Source organism: Cebus imitator, unplaced genomic scaffold (assembly GCF_001604975.1).
Source record: "Cebus imitator isolate Cc_AM_T3 unplaced genomic scaffold, Cebus_imitator-1.0 Scaffold257, whole genome shotgun sequence".
Taxonomy (NCBI): domain Eukaryota; kingdom Metazoa; phylum Chordata; class Mammalia; order Primates; family Cebidae; genus Cebus; species Cebus imitator.
Window position 1 is genome coordinate 2170588 of NW_016107572.1, and position 11015 is coordinate 2181602.

General features: G+C 54.1%; 1 protein-coding gene across 2 annotated transcripts in view; it reads right to left on the reverse strand.

Annotated features, from left to right (window-relative positions):
* CACNA1S (calcium voltage-gated channel subunit alpha1 S) overlaps nt 1-11015 on the reverse strand; it is a 77078-nt gene that overhangs the window by 6580 nt on the left and 59483 nt on the right. The window contains exons 29-38 of one of the 2 annotated variants that reach the window (XM_017499408.2): nt 8793-8849; nt 7744-7872; nt 7494-7559; nt 6849-6940; nt 5313-5472; nt 4724-4851; nt 3308-3404; nt 2888-2990; nt 1820-1921; nt 1413-1537 (exon numbers count right to left, since the gene is read on the reverse strand). In XM_017499408.2, the coding sequence (XP_017354897.1) occupies nt 1413-1537; nt 1820-1921; nt 2888-2990; nt 3308-3404; nt 4724-4851; nt 5313-5472; nt 6849-6940; nt 7494-7559; nt 7744-7872; nt 8793-8849 (1059 nt within the window). The remainder of the gene's footprint in view (nt 1-1412; nt 1538-1819; nt 1922-2887; nt 2991-3307; nt 3405-4723; nt 4852-5312; nt 5473-6848; nt 6941-7493; nt 7560-7743; nt 7873-8792; nt 8850-11015) is intronic. The other variant, XM_017499409.2, reaches the window with a different exon arrangement.

An 11015-nucleotide genomic window follows, 5' to 3' on the forward strand; every position in this document is an offset into this window, starting at 1 on the left:
TAATTTCCTGATTTTGGTGGTTATGTCGTGGTTACATAGAAAAATTACTCAAGGTAATGCCCTTGTAATACACATTTTGCTTTGAATACACACATAATACCTTGAAATATGCATTAAAGCGTTTTGGATGATAGAACATTATTTTGGAGTTACTCTCAAATCGTTCAGGAAAAAAAAGGTTTTGTATTATACTTGCAACTTTTTAAAAGTATGAGATTATTTCAAAATAAAAATAGTCATTGAAATAAATTTTTGAGCACATAGCTCAAATGCATGTATATTTTATAAATATATTTTACATGCATTAATAAATTATAAATTATGTGCATTACAATGTGATACTACTGCTTCAGCCTCCCAAATAGCTGCGATTACAAGTATATGCCACCATGCCCAGCTAATTTTTGCATTTTTAGTAGAGATGGGGTTCCACCATCTTGCCCAGGCTGGTCTTGGACTCCTAACTTCAAGTGATCCACCCTTCTCAGCCTCCCAAAGTGCTGGGATTACAGGCATAAGCCACCGCACCTGGACCCATGCCCAGTGGAACATTTTAAGTGCCCTTCAGAGACATCCTTTCTTTAGAGACCTCTGTCCTCCCCTCCCCTTATCTCCCCTCCACTTCCCTTCCACCTCCTGGGTTCAAGTGATTTTCCTGTCTCAGCCTCCCGAGTATCTGGGATTACAGGTGTGTGCCAACATGCCCGGCTAATCCTTGTATTTTTAGTAGAGGGTGGAGTTTCATCATGTTGGCCAAGCTGGTCTTGAACTCCCAACCCCAAGTGAGCTGCTTGCTAGAGAGGAGAGCTTCCCTTCCCTTTCCCTTCCTCTTCCCTTCCCCTTCCCTTCCCTTGAGACACAGTCTCACTCTGTTGCCCAGGCTGGGGTGCAGTGTCATGATCTCAGCTCAGGGCAACCTCAGCTTCCAGGGTCAATCAATTCTCATGCCTCAGCCTCCCAAGCAGTTGGGATTACAGGCATGCGCCACCACACCCAACTAATTTTTGCATTTTTGGTGGAGATGGGGTTTTGCCATGTTGGCCAGGCTGGTCTTGAACTCCAGACCTCAAGTGATCCGCCTGGCTGGGCCTCCCAAAGTGCTGGGATTACAGGCGTGAGCCACCGTGCCTAGCCTAGAGACCACTGTACTTATCTAATTTGTCTCTCCTTCGAACAAATCCTATTTTCTTTGGTCCTATCATCCAGAGATGAAGTGCTCCTGGTTCCTTTTTTGAGGTTGAAACATTTTCAATCATGGACTATCCAGAACCGTCCTCACATTGTTTCACTCTTCTGGGCCTCCTTTGTCACCTGTTTCCACCACTGGCCCCTCAAGGACACAGAAGGATAACTAGAGTCCGGAGACCTGGCTTAGTGGGGGGCCCCTTGGAACATACCTGGGCTGGGCTTACCTGAATCTGTACAATGTCCTTCTTGGGCCGATACCCATAATACTCCTCCTGGCGCTTCATGAACTTCCGGAAGTGCTCCTGAATGAGGAATGTGGCGTAGAACTTCCCCACTGTCACTTCATCATCTGTAGAGGGGCCAAGAAGAGATGCCCTGAAGGCTGGTGGGAACCTGACCCTGGATTCAGAGTGGGAGCCAGCTGTCATCAGGCACGGCACGTGAGCAATCCCTTGTCTTGCTGACTTGGTCATTAAGTGCTCTCTGTCCTGAGGCTGGATGCCAATGGGGTCTACTAAGGCATTTATGGAGGGTCTGGTCCATTCTCAGATTCCCATGGGGCTCCTTGGAGAAGCTCCCCACCGCATCCTGCGGCTGCTTCTGGACTCTGGTCCTCCAAAGCAGCACCTACCTCCTATCGGAGGGATGACCTGGTCCAAGAGCTTCATGCTGGTTCTCTTCCAGATCTTCTTGATGATGGCCCTCAGCTCCTCATTAGCCTGCTCAAAGTTACCTGGAGCAGGAGAAAGGCAAAGTGGTCCAAAGTTATCCAGGTCACACCAACTGCACTTGATAAGGCCACCCAGTTCTTTCTGAACCTCTCAGAGAGCCAGTCATTCACTCAGCAACATTGGCTGAGTTTTCTTTTGCGGCAAGGGCCTTGCTGGGTACCAGCAATGGTGGGAGGGCATCACTGTCCCCCTGAGGCAGCCCAACCTTTAGGTCATGTACATCCTCCCCACAGGCCTTGGCTTCCAGTGCCCAGAGTGCTTGGATTTAGTGGCTGTCGTCTCCTGTTCTTCTTCCAAAATCTTTCAATTCCCCAGGCACTGTGGTCTGTCCCAAATACCTCCAGGCAGCCTGGCTGCAGCTCTAACCTGCTCCTTCCTGATGCCTGGCCATCCTCATCTTGCCCTCTTAAGGAAGCTTACCCTGAGGTTGTCGCAGACTCCTGCAATGGTCCCTTTGTGGGGATGGACCTGATACAGTTGGAGCCTTGAACTTGATACAGTGGGGGCCTTGAACAAGGGCTCAGAGATAATGCTGAGGCCCCACCCTTACTCCTTCCCCTGCTCCCACCATGCCTGTCTTCCCAGTAGCTGAGGACCTGTGATTTAGTGGAGTCGAAAGTGGACTCCCGTCAGCCTGCCCAGCACTACCTGAGAACCTCCTCTGCTCCTGCTCAGAGCCAGACTGCAGGGCACCCCTGAACCCTGTGCTAGCACTGGCCCTTCTCTGGCCCCCAGACACAGCTGAGGCCTGTGGGAACAGACCCTTGGTGATCTTTGCCTTGCAGAGAACCCTCAGGCTCCCTCCGAGCCTCCAGGGACAGGAGGGCTTTGTGGCCATGGCCTGGGGTCCTCCCTCTGCTTCCTCCCACAGATCTTGAGAGCAACTGAGCTCTGAGAATATGGCAGAATCTGAGCCAGAAATACCCTGTGAGAGAAAGGAGGGGGCTCACACTGGAAGGCCCTCCCACCTTCTGTCTTGATCTTGAGTGCCGTGCGAACCAGGGCGAAGAGTGTGGCATTGAAGGTGACTGTGCCGTCGCTGTTCAGGGGCATGTTCATGCCCACCAGCCGCTGTGCAGGGAGAGGCAGTGGCTTGCTGCTGAGCTGGGACCAGGCCAAGCTTGGCAGATCATCCTCACCCGGTCTGTGGGCCGGGAGGGGATGGGACATGAGGGCTGGGGGTGTCGGCTGACCAGGACATCCTTTGTGAGGGGACAGAATGATGAGTTGGGGTGACATCGTTGAGAGTTCAGGTCCTCCGGGAGGAACGTGGGGACCCAGGAGATCCCGGCACTAAAATGCTTCATTCCATCAGGTCCTCACCAGCTTCCCTGTGCCTCGGTGACTCCACCTCTCCCGAGCCACCCCTCCCTGGCAGCTCTGGTTACCTTACAAGCTACGCGATGAGGGCAGAACTTCCCAAAGCCCAGAGGTGGCTGGATCCTTCTCAGCAGAGTCACCACGTCCAGGTGCTTGATTCTCCCCCTGCAGGAGGACATGGAAACTTGTGTACCTGGTGCCCTCTGCCGCCACCAGAACCTTTCTGCTCAGATGATGGGCAAAGGGATGGACAGCCAGGAAACAGGAGCATCTCCTTACTTTCCAACTGTGTTTAGGAAGTGGGAGCCCAGCTCCGTTTTAAAAGAAGAGACAATGTTAGGATTCACTGTTGTCTGCAAAACGGGTACCCCAAAATAGGCTCTCTTTTTTGGGGTATTCCCTCAGATATGGGATCTCCAGGTCTGGAATCCAGACCTCATTTTCCCCATCAGGACCTTTTTTAGGTTTTAGTCACTTTAGTAGGGGTTCTTGGGCTATATTAATAGAAGTAGAGGGTATAGATCAAGGGAGATGGAAGCCCACTTCCAGAGGCTGGTCCAGAGTTGGAAACCACATTTTCATTGGCACCATGACTCCCAGAATAGATGTAAAACAGGACAACCAGTGGGGTCAGATCAAAAGACAAGCGTGGCAAAAGCGGCTTGTGAGTGTTGCCTGAGAAAAATCATTTTGGAAGGTCATAGTGGCTTCCTCTTTTCTTTGACGGGCTGGTTGTGAAAAAGAGATGAAACATTCCCGCCTGTCTCCAGAGGGCTGAGTGAGGACTTGTGGGTGGCTGGCAGAGGCAAGTGGGTCTGGCACCTGTGGATGGAGGCATTTTCAAGCACGGTCGCTACAGGCAACAGACAGACCGCACTGAATCTTGGCATCTTACTAGTTATGTGGCCCAGGGCAACTTAACCTCTCTGAACCTCAGTTTCCGAGACTGAGCCCACCGCGGGGCCTGTGTCACAGGCTGTTGGAAGGACTAAATGAGACGATACGGGTAGTGTGTGGCACAGTGCCTGACGCCTGGGAAACATTCATGAAATATGAGCGTATTTTCCGTTGGGAAGGAATGTAAGAGAGCCGGCTCGTCAAGCTTTAAAGTGCGCATGCATGCACTCAGGTTCACAACAATGCAAGAATCTGATTTAGTCAGTCTGGGCGGGGCCTGGGACTCTGCATTTTAATCAAGCTCAGATTCTGCTGGTCAGAGGACTGCACTTTGATTCAGGGTCTACAGTTCCTGATGAGGTATGGAGTTTCCTCCTAGGAGTGTCCAAACAGGAGCTGGATGACCATTTCCCAATACAGTCAAGGATGTTTCCACCCTGGGAAGCTGTAGGATTCCTTCCAACCTGGAGAGACTCTGATTCTCTGATCTGAGACCCTGGATAGGTGAGGGGAGAAGGAGAAGCCCACTCATACTGAATAAACTGGACAGATGCTAGGAAGGGTCAGAGCCTACAGATTGGACTCACTTAGCCTCCGGGTCATACTCTGCCCAGATGGCCTTGAACTCATCCAGGTGATGAGGGCCCAGGATGGACCAGTCCCGGGTGAGATAGTCAAAATTGTCCATGATGACAGCCACAAAGAGGTTGATGACCTGCAAGAGAAGAACCAAGGGTTCCCCACAGAGAAGGCAGTCGGTACAGGGATAGGAGGGGGGAGCTGGGAGGTGGCCGTGTCCACAACCTCTCGCTACCTGTGCCCTTGGTTCTAGCCCTTCTGAGCCACCCACGTCACACATACAGCAATGCTCTACCGTGTCCCTGTGCTCTTGCACAGTCAGTGCCCTCTGGCCTTGTTCAATTCCTTTTGATAAAGTGTTAACCAAAACAAAAGACAGTAAGAACTTTTGGCAACCTCTCTTAGTGTGAAAAAGCACCCAGGAAACAAAGCCACACTCGGGATAACCAGAACCAGGGACAACCTAACTAGAGCTTCCTGTGTCCCTGAGATGAATCCCAAGAGAGGCAGAAGCTGGCCAGGAAGGAGCAGGCAGGCTCCCTCCTGCCTCGGCTCATCAAAGCCATCTCCCTGCCCCACAGGCCCGCAGCGTCTCACCAGGAAGGCGCAGAGCATGTAGAAGCTGATGAAGTAGTAATACGCAAAGTTGGTGCCGCACGTGTACTCCTCCCCGGGGGCATACTCCGACTCCGGGTCACACAGCTTCCCATAGCTGCAGGCCAGGAGGATCTCCTGCCAGGCCTCACCTGTTGCACACCTGGAGGACAGAAGAGGCTCCTGTCACCTCTCTGCTCCTGCCTGGCCCCGCAGGAGGCTGGCAGCCAGGTGGCAGCAGGGTGTGGACGGATAAGCAAACTGGGGCTGCTGCCCAGAAGTAGGGAGGTCCACGTTCACCGTGTGAGGCAGTGTGAGCTGGGTCTCAGTTTCCCCTCTGTGCTGCAGCCCCCGCGGGGTGTTACAAGCAGGAGCTAAACTTTAGAGAAGAGGGCAAAATCAATCTATGATTCAAGTTACTAGAGGGCTGCCCTGTTCTGACCAAAGTGAGGCAGGGTCAGATGTCACGGAGGCCTCAGGGAGGTGAACTGACTCCGCTCTCTGAGCTGACCCCACAATTGAATCCAACTGGCTGAATTCAGCTGCCATCCAGTCTGGCTGAGTCACAAAAGCAGCCCTTAGATCTCAGACCTGTGGATGTGTCTCTGGCGAGTGAAGACTCTCAGTGCATCCGAGGTGCATATGCATGATGTGTTTGTATTTTTTCCAGTAACTGCTACCACCCGCTCTGCAGATAACCTCCCTCCACCTCGCCAGCTGGGAAGAAGTGTCTCCCCTAGTCACACTCAGCCTGACAGCATAACTTCCCATGCCTTTGTGTTTAATAACTGGCTCATTTCAGGTACTCCCTTCCTTCCTGGAGCAGGTAGTGCAGGGGGCCTCGGGGTTGGAGTTGAGGTGCAGAGCCAGGGGTGAGGTGGGAATCTCTGCTCGCATACAGTGAGGTGGCGCTCTCCCTTCTTGGGCCATAAGGGCGGTAGGCTGCTGTGACCTCATGGAACCTTCGACAGGCCATGCCAAGAAGGGGCTGTGTGTGTGGGGTGTCCCCAGGCCTCGTCTGGTCTCAGTGGAGCATTCCACTGTGGGCCAGGAAGCTCACCTCTCCTGCCTGGCTGCTGCACGCCCAGCAGGCCTGCAGCACCGGATCCTCAGTTGCAATCCAAGCTCTAAGTCCTGTGCCCTGGCCAAGGAAGAGCCCTGCACCCTACGAGTGGCACCGCCCCCAACCCCAACTGGCTCTTTGCTCTGCCTTTCCCTACATTCCTGCTCATGCTCTGGGAGCTACGAGGGCAAATGTCCAGTGTCCGGGAGAAGATATTTGACCTGTGTCTCTTGCTTCTTGGGGATGAGATGGGAGGGAAATTCTGCATGTCACTCGGAGGAGAAGCCCAGTGCAAAATACAGCTGTGGGGCCGCCTACTCACAACGATGACTGTCTTTAAGATAGTGACAGCAGAGCATGAGCCAAGCAGGGGACCCTTCTGAGTGTAATCTGCCTGCGGTGCAGATTAGAACAGAACAAAGGCTGGACTGGTCAGTGGGATCAGGGCGGGGCGGTGGGTGGTGGGAGATTCATGCCTGAAGAGCAGCAGCACAGCTTGTGGGAAGGTCTGGAAGTTGTTGTTCCGGTTTATTTGCGTCCCATCCACCAAGGCGATCTTCCCAAACATCTGCAAGTCACAAAGGGCCCTGACTGTGGAGCCTAGCTAAAAGTGCCCCTCAGCTTATCTCCCACGGCCTTCTCCTGCCTGCCCTCTACCTTTGCCCCCACATCCCCCCAATTCCCTTCATTGCAGGCCACATCAGACCTGAAGCCAAAAAAATGGGATTATTTTCTAGGTCAGGTAAAGTTCTTCCCAGCAACCCAACGAGAAGCAGGAAGGCAGACCAGTTTTCCCAGCCGTAAGTGGACCCAGTGAGTCAATGTGTCGGGGAAGGACTCTCCGGGGAGGGTGGACAGAGGCCACCAAGGCCTCCGATCAGGCCTTAGATACACAGCCTAGCCCCTGCTGTTCATCCACATGCCCAGGTTTCTCCTGGATGGCATCCAAGCATCTGACACTCCTGCCATCCAGGATCAGGGAGGTGCCCCTTCTTTCTCATGAGCAAGGCAGGGAGGGCAGAGGGCCCAGGCCGAGTGCTGCTCAGGCTCCTCAGGCTGCACAGATGACCCTCTAACTTGGCCAAGATCCGTGCTTTGGCCTGGGCCCGCCTGCCTCTCACCTGCATGCCGATGACAGCGTAGATGAAGAACAGCATGACGATGAGCAGAGCCACGTAGGGCAGGGCCTGCGGGGCGGGCGGGAGCGTCAGCCAGTGTCTTAGGGCTCCACTGTGTGTCTGCAGCCCCACCCTCCCTTAGCTCCCCAGGGCTCTGCCTTGCCCCCGGCTCCCCAGGGGCCCACCCTGGGCTGAGGCAGATGTCCCTAGTGGCCTCCCCAGATCCGCCCAGTTTCCAGGGTCCCTGTTGCACCTGGAAGGACTTGATGAACGTCCACAGGAGGGTGCGCACTCCCTCTGCCCGGCTCAGCAGCTTGATCAGCCTCATGACTCGGAACAGACGGAAGAAGGCGCTGGAGATGCGGGCACTCTCGTCTGGGTCCTGCGGGGCAGCAGCCCCAGAGGTCAGTCTGGGGGCAGCACCTCAGAGGGGTAAGGGCAGGGCGGGGAAGGAGGTGCACTGTGTGTGTTGGGGAGACGTTTGTGACAGGGAGGAGCTCCAGCCCCACGCAGAAGCCCCTGTTGTCCACTCGTACGGGGCCATCCTCGGGCTCAGGGCTCTGGGGCTGTTCAGGTGGAGGCAGGGAAGAGGACGTGGGGCACCAGGCAGAGTAGTGGGCCCACACTTGGGAGCAGTGGCAGGGACTCGCCCTGGGGTGCGGCTGCACCCGGGCCCACTGCCTGCCCTCTGAGGCCTCCTCCGCAACTCACAATCTCCTCAAGCGGCCACTGAGTCGAGGACCCTGGTGGCCCTCCTAGGGCACCTCCCCTGGCATCCTCCCAGTGCAAAGATTTCCCGAAGCTTGGCTGCTCTGTTGCCATAAACTCAATGTGGCTACTCCCCATCACTCCCGCCCCGCACGCGGCTGTTCTAAGCCAGGCAAGCCTCTAATCTTGTGCCAGCTTTAGACACACGAATTACTCTGGAAGGGGAGAGCCGTCCCTGCTCTGCTTCCTGTGTCCTCAAAGGCCTTGTGCCCAATAAACTGTCACTAAGGTCCTTTGCCAGCGATCACAGTTCTCTCTGGACTGTGTTTCCATCTGCATAGAAGGTGCCAGAGAGAACCCGCATTCCGTCTCCCAGGGCTCTGAGGAAGCCACTATATCCATGCACACTTGACCGCAGAGCCTCTGCCCCCACCCCAGCCTAGCCTGGTCCTCAGCGGGGCCTGCCCTGGGGAGGGAGCCCTGAGTGCTGATCCACCCCATGCAATCCACGCAGCCAGGCCCATGCATGCAAGTGGCAGGGCGGGAGCTGGTGAGCGTGCTGGGGCTGGGCAGGCTCGTGCAGCCCAAAATTACAACGTTCCCGCAGCCTCCACCCAGGCAATACAGTCCCCCGCTGGAGGCCAGGAAAGTCTGTGGAGAAAAGAGACGAGGAGAGGGGAAGGAGAGGAGAGAGAGAGGAGGAGGGACACATGGGAGGGACGTGAAGAGACGTGTCAGAAAGGACAGACACACAGAAGAGTTAAAGAGAAAAAGAGAGGCAGGGGCTGAAGACCCCACAAGGCTGTCAATCGGGGTGGGGTGGGTGGGAGTGAGGACTCAAGCTCTGTGGGAACTGTGAGGCAGGAGGTGGGGGACGAGGAAATGAGAAGGGAGGGAAGGCTGGACACAGACAGGTCCCTTCTCATGTTGGAGATGCAGCTGCCCGTGGCAAGGGCTCGGGGTTTTTCTTATGCGTTTGGGTTACGTGATGCTGGGGACATCCCCGACTAGGGTGCATTGGAAAATGCCTGCTCATTGTAAGTGGATTCACATTCACAGCACCCCGAGGCCAAGGTCCAGGCCCCTTCGGAAGTCCCATCTCCCAGGGGCACAGCTCCTCTTGGGGAATCTGAGATCCCCACAGCAGATGTTTCTCTGCCCCGGACTGGACCTGGGACCAAGGTGTATCTCAGTAATCAGGCTCCTAAAGAGCAGGTGGGGAGGTGTGCGGGAGCAGTTTTTTCCTGTTTACTTCCTTGGGTCGTTCTTCATGAGAAGACCTTGTTCTGGAGCCTTGGGTCAAAAGAAGTCATGTTTTATCTTCCACTTTTCTACAGGTAGACTGATCCCTGGCATACTGGTCTCCCCATTAAACAACACTGTTTGGGGCAGATTTTCCCTGGACTGCTGGTTCTCAAGCCTTGCTGCATGTCAGAATCACCCAGAGAACTCGAAAAATACATAGACCTTTGCTGGGTCTCCCCGCAGGTCAATTCAGTCAGCTTCTAGGGGATGGGTGCTAGTTCAGAAGTTTAAATGCACCGCAGGTGATTCTCATTTGCAAGCGAGGATGACAGCCACTGTTCTATACCTGTGCTATCCAACATGGTAGCCACTGGCCACATGCACCATCTGAATACAATGACAATCAAATAAAACCAGAAAATCCAGTTCCTCAGTTCCTCTTGCCGCCTTTCCAGTGACCAGCAGACATCTGTGGCTAGTGGCTACTCTATTGGACAGGGCAGGCCATTTCTGTCTTTGCAGAAAGTTCCAACCAGTGTGCTCCCTAGTCCTTTCCCTGGCTGGTACATCAGGTATGTAAATTTATCTTCATGTGGCTTTAAGCAAACACTACTTGTAAGAGACATCTGCTACTCTTGAAAAATCAAATAACAAAAACCAGTGACACCCTCCCGGCCTCCACCTCCATCACCAAAGAAACTGTTTCGATTTATCCAGGCTTCCCCTCCACAGACCTCAAATTTTAAGAAGTAACTATTTTTAATTTAGGCTGTTTATTTTGGCTGTTTAGATTTCTCTGCTCTGTCTGTGCTGCTGAGAAGTGCTGCTGTCAAACCGTGGAGCCTTTTGGAATACTATTTCCCAGCAAAAACTGAGCGTGCATGGAAATACATAACACACACACACACACACACACACACACACACACACACACACACACACACACGGGGTTTTGCTCAGAGCCCACCCTGCCCCTCTCTGGCTCAGGGCCCCAGCGGATATGAGCAGATGGGGTTGTCTGTCACTGTCCTGTGCATGGTGGGTGAACAGTGGTCCCACCCTAACACATCAGACAGCTGGTGAGGCAGCCAAGTCCCCATTTCCTGCCTTTAGGAGCCTCAGCTGAGGGCTCCTTCTTCAGAGACTCCAGACTTTAACTCAGCTGTTTCTCTCACCCACACCCCACCTCAGGCATCTCCAGTGCTGACCCTTGCACCCCTGCCCTCAACCCACTCTAAGGTTCACCCCTGGGCCGGCACAGCCTAAGGGCTTTCTGTTGAGCAGTGGGTAGTTCAGAAGAAAGCCCTGGTCTTGAACTCCTGACCTTGTGACGCACCTGCCTCGGCCTTCCAAAGTGCTGGGATCCCTCATGGCCAGATCAGCCAGCTCTGGGGTAACAACCCACTGTGGCTCAGAAAGAAGATTGCTCGTCTTTCTCTCTTCCACTGTGTCCCTCCCAGGATGCCACTTGAGCAACTGTTTTTTGATTTCAGCCACTGATTCTTGGATTGCCTCCACCCTCCTTCGCTGCAGCCACCTTCACCTGCGGACCCTTGGCAAGGCAGCCTCTGG